General features: G+C 41.9%; 3 protein-coding genes across 3 annotated transcripts in view; all 3 read right to left on the bottom strand.

The window, feature by feature from the left end:
* iqsec2b (IQ motif and Sec7 domain ArfGEF 2b) overlaps window positions 1–4,105 on the bottom strand; it is a 43,090-nt gene extending 38,985 nt beyond the window's left edge. Inside the window, exon 1 of the mRNA XM_059333294.1 lies at window positions 2,270–4,105. Within this exon, the coding sequence (XP_059189277.1) occupies window positions 2,270–2,730 (461 nt within the window). The 5' untranslated portion in view covers window positions 2,731–4,105. The remainder of the gene's footprint in view (window positions 1–2,269) is intronic.
* A 4,751-nt stretch (window positions 4,106–8,856) lies between these two features.
* On the bottom strand, window positions 8,857–9,639 carry LOC131971558 (cilia- and flagella-associated protein 251-like). The gene has a single exon (XM_059333067.1). It carries the CDS (start codon window positions 9,637–9,639, stop codon window positions 8,857–8,859), a length of 783 nt encoding a protein of 260 aa, XP_059189050.1.
* A 314-nt stretch (window positions 9,640–9,953) lies between these two features.
* LOC131971731 (membrane-associated guanylate kinase, WW and PDZ domain-containing protein 2) overlaps window positions 9,954–15,746 on the bottom strand; it is a 45,508-nt gene continuing 39,715 nt past the window's right edge. Inside the window, exons 13-18 of the mRNA XM_059333301.1 lie at window positions 14,029–14,229; window positions 13,875–13,951; window positions 12,578–12,724; window positions 11,906–12,044; window positions 11,411–11,514; window positions 9,954–10,100 (exon numbers count right to left, since the gene is read on the bottom strand). Coding sequence (XP_059189284.1) covers window positions 10,032–10,100; window positions 11,411–11,514; window positions 11,906–12,044; window positions 12,578–12,724; window positions 13,875–13,951; window positions 14,029–14,229 — 737 coding nt within the window. The 3' untranslated portion in view covers window positions 9,954–10,031. The remainder of the gene's footprint in view (window positions 10,101–11,410; window positions 11,515–11,905; window positions 12,045–12,577; window positions 12,725–13,874; window positions 13,952–14,028; window positions 14,230–15,746) is intronic.

Genomic DNA, 15,746 nt, shown 5'->3' with positions numbered 1-15,746 from the left:
TTAGAATGTCACAGGCTCCAGCGATGAAGAAATCCATGTTTGTATCTGATCCATAATCAGAGGAGAGGGTTTTGTTGCTGACCTCAGCTAATCGGGCCAGTTTTGGGTTAGGCTGACTCACAGCCAGACAGGCACAATATGGCTCTGCTGCGCGGGTGACTCTTTATTAAATGTGACACTTCATATGATACGCTTGTCTGAGCCTGGATCCAAAGTCAGCTACAGGCAATTAACAAGGGATGATCAGCAAGATCTACATTTACAATTCATCAGTGCATTTAAACACCTACATAAATAACTAATATGTGCTTCCGTCTAATGACTAAGCCGGCCCCGGGGATGAAGGGAGGCAGACAGCGGAGGAAAAGACATCTGCAATCGATAAGGGATTTGGTCAAGTCTGAATCAATCGCTGACAAGAGGATTGGGACTAAAGAAAACAGATAGTGAGTGAAATCCAGTAATAATTGCCTGTAGAGAAATGTTATCATATGCACAAGGACCAATAGCTTCTGTCACTAAGGCTGCAACAATATATTTCACTGTGTACTTTTTCACATGAATTGCTGCCTACTCACAGACCTTAATGCTTTCGAAACAAAAGCCGACTATCCGTGTGTGTGCGTGGTTAAGAAAAAGCGAGGACAGATGCACTTGCTGTTTGCCAAAGCTGTGTTTGCAGCACTCTAACTTCAGGTCAGCCTTGAGTTTGAGTTTAGGGGGAAAAAAACTCTCTCTTCAAAACCAACCAGCCTACAGTTCAGAGTGAAGAGGAAAAGAAAAACACACTTTTAGCAAACAGTGGGCGGACTTTTTAATACAGAAGGGCATCACTGGTCCAGAAAGTTCAGATCGCCATAAAATACCCATAACCCTCCTGCCTGGACTTTTCTTCAGCATTCTACTATACAACTCCTACGTACGTCACATAATACTGTGATCATTACGCAAATCAAATGCTCTACATTCAAACATCACACACAGCATAATGAGATGGACACCTGGAGCACTTATCATTCTACCCATAATCCCCCAGTGCTGCATATTACCCTTACGGTGGTGTATTAAAAAATCTCTTCTTCGGTTTAGGCCCATTACTGTGAGGATTATCTATGAAGATTTAAAAGGCTGCAGCTCCATGTCATTATGTGGGCTTACTATATATATACATGTTGCGTCACAGATTGGAGGTAATGCAGAATATGGTCACAATTTAGAGCGGTGGTTCTCAACCTGATTTGTGTCAAAGTCCCCTAAATGGAAACCCATTAGGTCCCCGTTCAGTAAGATTTTGCTTCAGGGACCTCCATCTAAAAGTATTTTGGTTGTAAGAACTCTATAGTCAGTTTCAACTGCATTTCAGGAAATAAGGCTGTGTGTAAAAGTTAACCCTAGATTTGCATAAACTCTTGCCAGACTGGCAGCCGGACAACCTTTCCTAACCTTAACCATGTCCAGGTTTATCCTCAACCAGGAGACAACAGTGGAAGAAGTGAAACCCATGATCAAAATAGTCACTCCTATGATTCTCACCAGTATGCAATTTGAGTGGAGATGGGGGGAAATGCCATCCCCCTAGCAAAATAAACCGAAATGCATCCCCCATGTTAACCGGCCGTCCTCCTTCTCTATCCCCAAGTAGAAGACTGACTGAATGACTTTGTGCACGTGAGATTCAAGCAACAACCTCCAGGTCTGAAAAGTGAAACCAATGCAATGGTAGGGCTGTAAAACCCTACATTCTTTATAATAACAAGCACAAGGCGACGACACTGGTTTAAAAAAATCAATTTGTATGCAAGTCAATACGAAAATGTTCACAATGCACTGGTTGAGAAAAAAATATGGTCACAACTGTGGCAACTAGACGTACTGTATTATTTTTACACAGTCTCTGAATAGAATCTAGGGTCCTCACCGTGGCTCTGATATATCGGTAGGCTAACTGCACTGTGTATTAATAAATCCATGGTGATGTCCGGTGGAACAAAAGGTCTTTTTGCTCTTCACAGAAACAAACCTGGTCCATCCCCCTGTAAAAATGAACAAATCTAACCCTAACCCTACGGACTCTTGCTCACATTGGGCTTCTATAGCAAAAATAAACATTTCCCTTTTTTTTTTTAACTCCCTCAAGGACCCCTGGTTGAGAACCACTGGTTTAGAGCCATCTGGACCCCTGACATTGCTTCTTTACGACCCATGCTTATCATTCACTGGCGGAGGATTAAACCAATACGGGAGGCTTCTGTGTTGGATAAGAACTTACTTTCTCCGTATGGTGGAGCTCTGGTTGGTGTCTGTGCTGTCAGTGCGTTCAAGTCGGTCTCGCTCGGTGGTGGAGGAGCCGCAGGAGAGACCTCTGGTCAGCCTGGTGTGGGTCCTCCTCTCCCTGCTGGGCCCTGGGACCGTGGTTGGTGCAGCTGTTGCCTGAGCCGTAGTGGTGCTACTGTTACCGCTGCTGCTGCCACCAACGCCACCATGATGGATGGGGAGGGACAGAGGCTGGCTGTGGTTGTGGTTCTGCTCGGGAGTGTCCGAACCAGGCGTCCGCGGGCTGCGATCTTGCCTCAGGTCCTGGTTCTCTTGGCTGACCCGGTCCAGCTGGCCCTCCAGCTCCTCAATGCGCCGGCGCTGGGTCTCCAGGAGCTTGGCCTGGCTCTCGATGATGTTGTTGAGCTCCAGGAGGTACTCCACTGCCCGGTTGGGGCTCTCTGGGCTGGTCTCCATGGTGGGAGCCCTGCCTCTAGGGGTATGACTGCCACCAGCCACCACCACAGTTTCGACCCCGTGGGGCCAAGATCCACCCCCCCCACCAGCCCTGATGAGTGGGGGGGAGGGAGGGAACAACGAAGGCTCTTGTGAAGATTAACTGATGGCTTCAGATGTTCAGAAACAAGAAGTCACAGAGATTTAGAAGTCGAGAATTTCAGAATGACTACATATCCCCAAATCTGAGGGCAAAAACGAGCATTATAGCATCTTAGTGGCTGTTAAAAATATCGCAATGCCGAGAATAAAAGTTCAAACTCAAAAAGAAGCTGTTGATTGTCGGTTTTCCTGAAGTCATTTTGAAAGACCATGCCGCATCAGCATGGAGCGCGTCAAGAGTTTGGGGCATCATGTTGAACATTAACTCATGAAGCACAATATCTTTTTAAAACAGAGAGAGATTGGATGGGGGAGGAGGTGACAGAGGTATGTATCTTGTAAATGAGACTGATCTAAGATCTATAATGAAGTTGCTTTAATGGTTCTCTGAGCAAAAAAAAAAAAATCCCCAAAAAATCAGAGGAATAAGCAGAATATCAATTTATCCAGTGACCTGTGACATATCCTGCTCATTAACTTTAAGTTCATTATAAAAACACATAATACATCAAGCATTTTTTAACCTCCTCGACAAACAGGGGAAGGGGGGATAGGGGTAATGGGAGGGTGATGTTAGTTATGATCGACCACTAATTATCAGGCACTGTCAATCATTACATAACACAGAAAATGCTGCTCCCTCCCACGTTGAATATCCCCGCAGTCTATCATCGTCGTTTTCAACCCATGGCTTGATGTGTCTTTATGGCACAGAAAGTAAGCAGAGGAGGCTCACTAAGTTCATTCTCCAGGTCCAGATCCTCCCCTCGTGTCCGAAAAACTACATCCTAGTGCTTTAATTGCAAATTAGTTCCAAAAGTGTGTGCGTCTCTGGGCTTTTTCATCCAACAGTAATGCAGAGTTTACTTCCACGTCACGCATTCATAAACACTGAGATAAAACTTGTCACCTCTTAAGGACCAACAACTATCCGGATTATTATTGACCGCCCGAAAGTCTCAATAGGCTGTGCCAAATCTTTGAACTGTACTTTGGTGTTTGCCGCTTTCGGCGCTGATCTGGATTCGGTTTTAAACGAACAGGTTGAGTTATTTCCTACTTATCTGAGAGGAGTTTCGGCTGCAGCAGGTCGGTAATCCATGCAGGCTGCAGCGGTCAATCTTCTTTGCGGTGGCGCAGAAACAAACAGGGGTTTCGCTCCTCGAGCGTCTGAACTGCAGCGATGCGTGCGGCTTTTCCTCTGAGCGCATCACCGACAAGGAAGCAACAATCATATCAAACATCCGGCTGAGAGTTTCAAAATAAAAGAGCAGTGCCTTGAACGTCATGTCGTTGGCTGCAAATGAAAAACGGGTCACACATTTGCAGGAAAAGATTAATCAAAACATTTTTTTTGCCTGCATTATTTTAGACAATACCGCATATGCATATATCCCAGATCTTGGGATGCACTATACAATTTCAAACAAGATTAGCTTTCAAAAAGCTTTTTTTGTAGGTAAAATAAATAACAAACAACAATCTGACAAATTCAACATTTTCAGACCTTCATTCATAAATTGGTAAAGAAGACATGTAGTCTCAAATCAGAATATATAATAAATCTTAACAAGTTAGCAAACTTAAACATGTTAAAACTGAACAGCTGTTCCAGTATGTGATCATCTGTACACCAGAATATATGCAAATATTTTTATTGTTTATTTCCTTTAAGGTTTTTTTGTTTGTTTTTTAATCCTTACAAATGTAAGGACCACCAGAGTTCTGATTGGCCATCCAAGGTGCCACCACATTATCCTAAACTAGGATTGGTTATCTCCTCATTCAACCAATTGCTTGACAAGTAAACTGGACTTTCAGTTATACAGCTGCAGTTCAAACCTGAGAGGCAGTAAAATAACATTTGTATGGTGCCACTCTGATGTGTTGTGGTTGGTCTTTTGGTCTTTTAAATAAAACTTCTAAACATAAGAATGTAAGACAGTGGAAGATACTGTAATGTTATTAAAGTAGTCGAGATATGGGTTGTAGAGACTGACATGATACATCAATGCTATCCTGATGTGGGTGAGCATCCACACACACATACTACAGTACATGCAACCTCTGTATAGCCTACAGCACATTTGAGAAGAAGTACTTTTATAAAACAGTCCTCTGAGGGTTGACGGAGGAAAACAGTTCAGTTGTGATTAAAACCAACAACTTTTAGATCACAGAATATTTTCTTGGGCAGATGAGCTATCAGGGGCCTTTTTGTTGATTGGGGCTGAAGATGGTTCATCTTTCTCTATGCCCCACCAAATGCAACTAGGGCCCTTTTTAAATTATTTTTTTCCACTCCTGCCCCTCAGACAGCCTGGGTCACGGTACTTTCCCATACACTACTCTTGACATTCACCAACAAGCCAATTTAAAGATACAACAAACAAGCAAACCCAAATGATTGGGAAGAAATTATTCAGAAGATTAAAGACGTTGTGACCAACTGTACAGGTGGCATTTTATTTTGAAAGTCCAATCAGATTCTCATTTTGCATCTTTGTGTGTAACTTTGCAGATTTCAGGGACCCTGTTGAGCGCCTATGAATCCGAAGTGCACATGTAGATACTATACGCTGTCATATAATGTGTGCACAATAGTGAAAGTGCCTCATTTTGTCCAACAATTCCCTAGAATGTATACAATAATCTTGACCTAATACTTTAGATCTACTTATGTTATTCTCTGCCTGACTCGACATCATGTGAGTGCAGCTGAATGTAGAGCAGTGCTGTTATTACTGCGGTGTTTTTTTTTCCTTCTTTTTTTTTTGACGTCTGAGCTGACACGAACAGAAGGATGCGGCTTAGGACAACATGGGAGAAAAGCAGGCCTCAGAGCGATGTTATTTTTAGTGGCAGTACTTAAGTGCTCATATCTGAACGGAGACACTGGCTATAAATTCTTCTCTGCCCCTCTCTCTTTAATGTAAAAGCTCACACAGGTGAGGCGGTTCGGCTGTACAGTATAGACACTAATATTAGACTGAGTGGTGAGCGTGCATGGGAAATGTAAAATCCATGTTCCCTCAAAAAGTAGGTTTAATAATTGATCTATGGGAAGTGATCAGATTTTTAGGCCAACCAGCCAAGAACAGGCCTTAAATGTCTTATTCTCAGCCGTACATCTCACCCTGTTTCTGAATCTATTTTATCCTGAAAATCTGCCTCTTTCTCACACACACATATCTTCATCACTCCCATCTCTCCTAAAATACTGTAGCCTATTACTTTGCTGCCATCTGCTGTCCATCACTGTTTTGCTCTTTCTGGTGTTTTTTTTAAAAAAGCAATAAAAGAAAGACATGCATGACCACAAAGGAAATTAGTTCAGCAGTTTATTTGCAGTTTTATTAGAACATGTTTACAGTTCGGCCATATAATCCCCTTTAGGAAATGAAAGTCTAAAAAAAAGAACAATAGCAAACGTTATAAAATAAGTCTGACATATAGGCTACCAAGCTACTCTGTATGGTCATTGGTTGGGGAATACAGTATGTTGGTTTGATCACTTGTACTACCATTTCTGGAGTACAATGCAAACAAATGGGCAGGATGCACTCAGCAATTAATTTCAGTTGTGTGGTTTGGGTACAAATGAAGGACTTTACGTATAGCATCAATCTTAAAGGGAAAGTTCACCTCAAAATTTAAAAGTACATGTTTTTCATCAAAACCTGTGGTGCTATTTATCAATCCAGATTGTTTTGGTGTGATCTCTCCAGCTGATTTCTCTGACACTGGGCAGCTCACACCAAAACAATCTAGATTAATAAATAGCACTACAGGCAGTAATGGGAAAAGTATTCAGATCCCTTACTTAAGTAAAAGTACTAATACCGCACTGCAGAATGACTCCACTACAAGTAAAAGTAGCATTCAAAACATACTTAATTAAAGGTATCAGCACCAAAATGTTTCCTAAAGTATCAAAAAATAACTTGGCCCCACACAGATTGTTTATATAGTCTAAATATATTACTAGATTATTAGTATTGATGCATTAATGTAAACAGTGTTTTAATTTTCTTAAGGTAGGGCTCATTTTAACTACTTAATATACTGTTATGAGGTTTCATTAAAAGAAAAATGTCTAATCGCTTTAGATTTATCATGTTTTTTTATGTTAAATCTTGACCTTAAAGGTAGCAGACTAAGCTAAGTGCTAAATGTAGTGGAATAAAAAAATACAATATTTGCCTCAAAATGTAGTGGAGTAGAAGTATAAAGTTACATAAAATGTAAATACTCAAGTAAAGTGCCTCAAAATTGTACTTAAGTACAGTACTTTAGTAAAGGTACTTTGTTACATTCCACCACTGACTACAGGCAAGAAGAAAAAATATGTATTTGTAATTTTGGAGGTGAACTGTCTCTTTAAGTTAATTATGAGCTGGTAGAAATATGCATTAACAGTCTGCGTCTCGTAATGCTGCCATAAAGAATCAACGTAACGTTTAAATAATATGAATCCACTCTGCGTTATGAAAATGCTGTGAAGTCACTTTGTAGCTTTTCTTCCTAATGGCTTATCTAGAGCAAAGTATCTGAAAACCTGAGTATTTCAAAAAAGATAATTTCATAGAAAAATAACATCTCACAGTATCCATTCAGCCTGGGTTGGGTATTTTTTCTCCATTATAACAGAACTTTTAAAAAAAGAGAGCAAAACAAAATGATGTGCTATTTTGCCATCTTAGACGCAACACTGAGCTCAGATTCTGCAGATTATTATTATTATTGTGGATTTACAGTTAGGGCCTGTTTTGTTTTTTTGGCATGACTGAAATGACTGAACAGCCCGCCCTAGTCTCGATTTAGAGACCTCCGGGGCAGGGTTTTCACAGTAAGAAAAATCAGTGGTTAGAATAAAGTGGTTTATGTTACCAAGGCATCTGTACGTGGCACGATGGGCACAGCACTCTCTAGAATCTAGATTGTGTTTTTTGTTCTGACCCCACATACACAATATTAACAGTACTGGAAATATGCATGACGGATGCATACTTTTGGCATCTTTTGCTGACTTCTGAAGTAGGGTACAACATAGAGTATCCTAATTCACACTCAAGCAGCATATTACAAAACATTCATTTATGAATAGGGCAGGTACAATATAGTTCTTAGTCTGTGTTTACATTTTGCGCCATCACGAAAGCTATATACCAATTTTCACGTAATTTCATCACACGATAATAAATAATATGACTGGATAGCTGTTGTATGTAATATATAGATATACTGCATATATTCATATAGTATATAGACTTATCATGATGTATTACGATATAGTAATACACATAAGGGCTTGGCTCCAGTTAGTATAGTATTTACAATAGGTTTTGTCATCTACAAATATTTACAGAATATAGATTTCACACCTGCTGTCAAAAGGGATTTGCATTGTCACAATCAGATATTCAGTTATATAGAACAACATGAGATAAACATGTTTCCTCTCAGACCAGTGGTGCAGTGGGAATGGATGGCTGATAGTCTTAGACAGTTGCATTATTATTGCTCAGTATCTTCATGAGGTATAAGTGAATGTCTATGCAGTCTTTTTACAGTGTGGGGGGGCGTCGATACAGAGAGCATTACTCTGCTGAAGTAGTGTGAAGACAGAGATGCAGAGAGTTGAGTGAGCGATAGGAAGTAGGTTAAATTGAAGGTGTCTGAAAAACCTTGTTTTTCCTGGAAACATCTATCACAAACATAAAGAGTAGAGTGAAATAAAACGAGGGCAACAGTGCCTCGGAAAAAAAGTGAAAATGTTGTTGTTTTTTCTCACCAGTAAAACAGGCATAACATGTTGTTAAAATGTGATACCCACAGCCAGAGGTCTGCTGTAAAAAGGCACAAAGAATATGACTTCATACTGTAGATATCAAAGTGACTGAGACAAAATGTTGGTAGTGTGGGTAGCTGCAACAGTGTGAGACCGACAGAATCCGATACTGTGTCATTCAGCTGCTGCACGCTCTACTTCCTGTTAAAAAGTCTCGAGATAGCGCTTCTCCCACCTCCCCGCCCGCTCCACCTCCCGGGGCGTCGGTTCCCCTCCGTGACCTGAGCCACTCTCTGCTGGCTGGGTGTGAGCCAAGGGCCTGGGAGCACGTCGGCCCGGCGCCCGCCAGCTCCTGCAGCTCCGACCAGAGAAAGGCCCGAAATGCTGGCAGCAGACACGCTGCCGTCAGATTGGCTGCCCCCGGACTCTGACTCATCATCCGCCAGCTGCTCTACGGACATCGTGGAGGTGAGGAAGGAGAAGGGCTTTCTCTGGGACATCTCATCTGTCACAGCAACACTTGGTAAAGGCCTCTCGTCACGCCAGCTCTGTGCATCGTCATCTTTCTGATCCTCATTCAGCTCGGTCTCTCTATTTTCACTGCTGTCACCCTCCCATGTCCACTCCTGCTCCTGCTCCTGCTCCTGCTCCTGCTCTAGCTCCTGCTCCTTCTCTCTCCTCAGCTCCCTGTACTCAGCTGCCATGTCCCAGTTTTCATCATACTCCACCTCCCAGTTTTGTTTGGGTCTGGGAAGCCTTTGACTCACACTTGGAATGGGTAAGAAAACATCCTCCTCGCTCTCTCCTCTCTCAAGATTGACTCTCTCCTCCACCTCCTCCACTCTTTCTTCCACCCTTTCCTCAACAGCAGGCACCTCCTGCTCTTCTTCCAACTTCTCCTCCAACCTGTCTTCCACCTTTTCCTCAACAGCAGGCTCTTCCTGCTCTTCTCTGCCCTCCTCCACCCTGTCTTCCATCTTTTCCTCAACAGCAGGCACCTCCTGCTCTTCCTCTTCCACTTCAGCCCTTCTCACCCTCTCCTCACTTCTACTCTTCCTCTTTCTGCGTTTCTCCCTCTCCCTTTTCCTTCCCCTCACTGTCCCTCTTTCTCTGTCACTTTCACCATGATTCCTGAGGGCATCTCTGGGTAAACTCTGAGACTCTTTGTCTCTCCTCTTCCTCCTCTTGTCCCTGTCTTCGCGAGATCTCTCTCCCCGCTCAGACACGGGGCTCTGTAAACGCGAGCGTCCCCCACCCTCCGAGCCCCCTCTTCTTCTCCTCCTTTCCGTCCCTTTCTCTTTCTCACGTCCATTTGAAGACCTGCTTCTCCTCTTCTGCTTGGAGCTGTGCCCCTTCCGTCCGGTGGAGTCTACTGCAGCCAAACCCTGCTCCTTGGGGTGATGCAGGAGGAAGGGGGAGGCGATTCTGTGCTCATGGCCTGGACACACATCGCATGGAGAGAAGAGGAGAAAACAGACTGAAAAGGCAGGTAAACAGAGGACTGGCAAAATCTCTAGCAGAGATTACATTGTGTAATCTGTCATTAAAGAGCTCTGAAACCCATAAAGCGTTTTCCTTTTATGTTGTATTATTAGTGCATTAGGTCAGCTTGTGCAACAACAGCTGCTTTTCTATTTTAGTGCAACTGTTAGATATCTCTTAAATAGAAATACGACACATATCTGATAATCATGTGCTCCATAATGTACCATCGTCTCTTTTAAATAATTCTCGTGCTTAAAGGGAAACTAAATTGAGCAAAAAATCTGTATATTATCGTTAAGGTCTACAATATTACTTAAAGCAACCACAAGGAGTTATAACTTGTTTTGAAACAATTTAAGGCCTCTATGTGGCCTACGTAAGCAAACAAGACCATCAGCTATTTCTATAATGTTATTCTTAATGCCAGTCCCCGGGTCATTTTACTCACAATATCAGACAAATGATGTACCGACACAGATGAAGTGAATTGTGGGATATGAAAGCCGGATTCCTACATGTTTTCCAAAGTCAAATTCAAGCAACTTTCAAGCACAGTTGTGTATGTGTATGTACATGACATACAGTATAGTATATACAGTATACTCATTATTTTTTACTTCTTTATTACATTAAATTATGTCTTGTTGTGCTATAAAGAACCAAAATGATGTTTTTTGACAGCATTCTACAAAAAGGTGAAGAATCAGAAAAAGAACAAAGTTTCATGTTTGTAAGTAGACGTAGCATTCCGTATAACATAGCAACCAAGAAGTTTCAGATGCTTTATTTAAGCTTTTTCAAACCTTGTAAACACCATGTTAAAATTTAAGTGGTTTCAAGGATTTCCAGCACCCACAGAACCATAGGAACACTGTAAAAGGATTTAAAATGGATCCAGAATTGGCCATCTTCCTCCTAAACAGGGATGTAATATGTCTATTTTATTTATGAAATACACTGCCAATTTAATGTTGGTGACTAAAACAAAGTTTACTTTGTCTAACCATTGTCATATTACAGTAATTAATCTTAGATTGCCACAAATAGATACCTCATTACTATGAGCCTTACAAACAGCTGTGTCTAAAAAAAAAACAAGACGGAAAATGTAAATTCCCTGTAGTTGCTTTAGGTTGATAATAAATCTTATATTATAACGAGGAGGTGAAACACACAGGCTGTAAGGTGTCTTTGACTACTCGTGAAGACAGCAGTGGTGACTGAGTAGAGGAATGTAGAGAGACAGAAAATGGGAGAACTAACAGGAACCATTACCAACCGCGTATTCTCTGTCCGTCCAATGACATAGAAGCAAGGCTCGCCTAGCTTGGAGTTGGTCATACATAGAGACAAACTGGAGAGCTCCACTGAGAGAGGGAGAGAAAGAAAGGAAGGAAGGAAGGAAGGAAGGAAAGAAGGCAGGAAGGAAGGAAAGAAATGTTTGGAAGAAAAGGAAAAACAAAGACAGGCCAAATCCAGAGGGAAAATGTGGTGTGGGAATGTTGAAAGAAAAAAGATCAGATGGATTGAAAGGTGGGAAGCACAACAAAAGGGGGAAAAAAGTGTAAAAAGGTAGAAAGTATGTTAGTCAGAATTAGTCCCACAGGTAGAGAAGGAAAAACACACCCAAGTCAAGTGCATCACATGCTAAAGGCTTTTTTTCTAGATATCTTGTATTTCAAATGTTTTATATTTCTATGTTTATAAGTTTAACACAACAGCCCTGAAACTTTCCTAAATCCTCCCACCGTGTCTCACCATAGTCAGGCACGTAGCCGTTTCCTCTCTTGAGGACCAGGTGGATGCGGTGTCCTCCTCTGCGGATCTGCTCCACCGCCTGGCTGTGAGTCATCCCCGCTGTACTGTCCCCATTGATCTCCACCAGCTGATCGCTGACCTGCAGCCACAAACAACACAACATCCAAACACAATGGCTTAAAGGAATTGTTCGCTTCTGCTGCCAACTCACTGTCAATCAAATCACATCCACACAGTCCAGAGTGAAGATTAGTTGAGATTCAATAAATAATGCCTAAAGATGTCTGAAAACTTTTTTTGTTGCTCATTTGCTTATGAATATTTAATGTTATCGAGAAAAACTTGTTTTTTTCAGGGATATTAAGTATCTTGGTTGAACTGAAAAGTTTACCAAAAGTAAGGCTCATCTCCCACATTTTAGTAACAGAACAAAGAATACACAAACATACAGTATATATTCATATTTATATGTATAAGTATGAATATGCCAAAGCAAGAATCCTATTATTAATAAACCCTGACTTCTTCAAAGGTCTGTTAAAAAGTTAGAGCAAGTGTGCAGCTACACATGCTTATATACAGCAGTCCAAAACCACAATAATAAAATTGAAATGATACACTCAAGAATAGAGGATAATATGGATATAAATACATTAGAGCAAACAGACAAACCTGCATTTTTAGGCTACGTGAGGCTGGCCCGCCCTCCATCAGTCCCAGCACATAGAGGCCCATGTTGTACTCGCTGCCGCCTCGGAGGCTGAAGCCAAAGCCGGAGGGGCCGCGATCCAGGTCGACACTGTAATACCTGGAGTCACGCTGCGAGACGAGAGCAGAGAGGGAGGAGACATCAGACAGTGACAATGGATAAGATGAGGTACAGCACAAGCTCCTTTAATTAAGTGAAAAGAAGAAATCCCAGATTGGTTTGCGGACTATGGTTTTGACGCATGGATGAATAACAGAGAACTAAATACAGCACTGGAGGCCAGGCCTTGTCAATTTCTTTTTAAAGTTGGTCAGTGGTGCATGAAGGCAAAAAAGTTTGACTTCTGTGTACAAAATTAGCCAAATCTTCCGCATCTGTGGGGCCCTTAAGCAAGCAAACTACATTTCCTTTAACTCCGCCTGCCAGCTGCTCAGTCTCAGGCTCTGTCACATGAACGAAGAAGGGAAATAAATCTGGATTGGCTTGTAGTGAATTTACAGCTTCAAGGAAATATGATTTAAATTTAAGTGTTTCTACTTGTGGAAGTTGATGTACCTCAAAAAAGTAGTTTATGAGAAATTGTCTTTTTGGGCCCCGTGAAATCATGTGATGGACCCTGATGTTGTAATTCCAGTTTGGTCACAATGTTAAATTAGATTCAAAGCCAGGTGTTGTTACTCTTTTGGAACCTTGAGTTTGGCATTTTAGCCATTGCAGGTTTTTGGAGCCAGAAGTGACTATGTTTGGATGAGAGGGTGGATCAGACTAAGAGTTAACAAATTAAGCTTCCATAATTTGAGGTAAATCAAAAACACGCTAACAGCTATTTAAAAGGTACACAGTGCCATGGATAGGCATTGGTACACCTCTATCTTGATTGACAGGTCGTCACTGTAGCACTTGTAAATCAAAAGGTATTCATACACTAAAGCATAACCTGCTTTATTGTCTTTTTATTCTAAATGAGTCCCTGGCTTCCTAAATGAACATCATGCTGTACTGTATTGATGAAGGCCTTACTATTGAGACCATAAACTCATGAGAAAAATTTAATAAATGAGTAGGGTAATAAATGAAAAAGTGAGAAGTAGGGTTATTTTCTCATAGACTTCTATACAATCCGACTTCTTTTGCAGCCCATGGCGTCGCCCCCTGCTGGCCATTAGAAATAATGCAGGTTTAGGGCACTGGCCCAAAGCTATGTCAAATTATTCACAGTTTATCTGAGACACATGTTATTGATCATTGTGCTTCGCTCACCTTTGGACGCGACCTCTGACCCTTTCTGCTTCTGTGACCAGGCTCATACTCAGTGGTTTCGGAAAGGCTTGATGAATCTAAAAAAGATGAAGGTTGAAGTTAGATTGTAAGTGGAGAACAAGGCTGTATATTTGAGTGTGATTCCTGTTCTTACAGGTGCTGGGACGAGGGACGATGGTGAGGCGCAGACTGTTTCCTGCTCGGCGAAGGATCTGAGCGAGCTCCCGATGTGGCAGAGTCACCACCGAGCGTCCCTCCACTGCCTCTAATCGATCTCCAGGACGGATCTGACCACTCTTGGCCGCTGGGCTGCCTCGACGTACCGTTACAAACCGGTGGGGGAGAAGTGAAGCAGCTAGAGGGAGATGAAAAAGAAAACATCAAATAATTAGTACGACCTTAACGACTTGTTGCTGGAGTTACTTGTTGAGTAGTTCATGTTTGAGTTGCACTGACTTCCATCCAGCCCCAAAACTTTCCTTTTAACTCTAGGCAGTGAGTAATAAATGGGGTCAAATGTAAATACATTTAAAAGCAGGAAGATTTATGTCACCGGTGGGTTTGCCAGAAATCCTAAAACAAGCCGTAATTAAGCCTTGGATTGTTTTTGGCAGGGTTTACTTTATAAATTACTTCCCACAGCAGCCTTCCTTTACACCTCCCCCTCTGTCTCCTTGAAACACTCTCCTCTCCTCCTTCATCTTCCCATCTATCAACCATCCGCTGGCACACAAGGAACTCTGTTTTTTCGATGTTCAATGATTTGTCTTCCTCCTCAAGAACAAACTGTGACGGAACACGAGCTTTCCAGCAATATTTTTCTGTCCCGAATCTGTCAAACTGCGAATAATAACAAACTTTTGATATTTACACTTCGGTTTATACAGCGTCAGGGATTCTTCAGCTTTAAACTTGCAGGCTGCATTAGTATGCCTACAGCATACAAAGTTCAAATAAAAACATACGCAGCAATATTTAGTTCCTCTGTGTGGGAAAACTGTCCGTCATCTCCCAACACTGCTCAAACTCACCACATATCAGTTATTATACGCAGCTGAACTTGCAGATGATGTGCAACTGTTCTGTCCTTTTTGTTTTCATTTAACTGACCTCTGAATTGAAGTGAGTATACGAAGAGGGACAATTAGCTGCATGAATCAGAAACTCAATTTGTCTTATCGTTGGCACAAAGAGATCACTCACAATCAAGCTTAACTCTGGCCAGCGTCTGCAGTTGATGAGAAAAATATTGAGCAGCCTAAAAATAAATTTGCTTCAATTAATCTCCTGCACCATCTAAAAAGCTTCTTACAGTTTTTTAAACTGGACCGTCTGTCTCTTTCTGCTCAGACTTCTAATTCTATCTTCTGTTCCTCTTTCTGTATCTTAGTAAACTCCCTGTTGCTCTCTCCCTGACCCCTGTTTGAGGGGATGCTGTGCTTTGGTGACAGCTGGCCCCTCTAGAGTCTTGCCAGTGGCCTTATGTAACCCATCAAGCGGCATAAACATTTTGAGACTCTCATTCAGCTGAGGTACACAACTGCCCCCCTCAGTCTACATCCCTCAGGCATAAAAACAAAATAGCATGTTTAAAATGTCTCCTGCAGCGCCATGAAATTAAAAATTGTAATCGTGGGTACTGGGATGAAGTGTGTGTCGCACTGGAATGATGATCCCGCTAAAAGGTACATCCTATAATTCACAGTCCAGAGACACATCTACAATCTGGGCCTAATCTGGGTGACCCAGGCAGAAACAGCAATCAGGTCAAATCAAAGCCAAGGCAGCTTTGCAAATAGTCTTCTTATCATGCATAATACATCGGTCCAACATCAACAGTCGCCAAACACATGAATACACATCCAACAGTCG

The sequence above is a fragment of the Centropristis striata genome, chromosome 5, assembly GCF_030273125.1.
Source record: "Centropristis striata isolate RG_2023a ecotype Rhode Island chromosome 5, C.striata_1.0, whole genome shotgun sequence".
Classification (NCBI taxonomy): domain Eukaryota; kingdom Metazoa; phylum Chordata; class Actinopteri; order Perciformes; family Serranidae; genus Centropristis; species Centropristis striata.
This window is presented reverse-complemented; position numbering and strand designations above follow the sequence as displayed.

Bases quoted from the DNA above. Each gene is read 5' to 3' on its own strand.
- LOC131971558 (XM_059333067.1), bottom strand. From the start codon at position 9,639: ATGGAAGACAGGGTGGAGGAGGGCAGAGAAGAGCAGGAAGAGCCTGCT.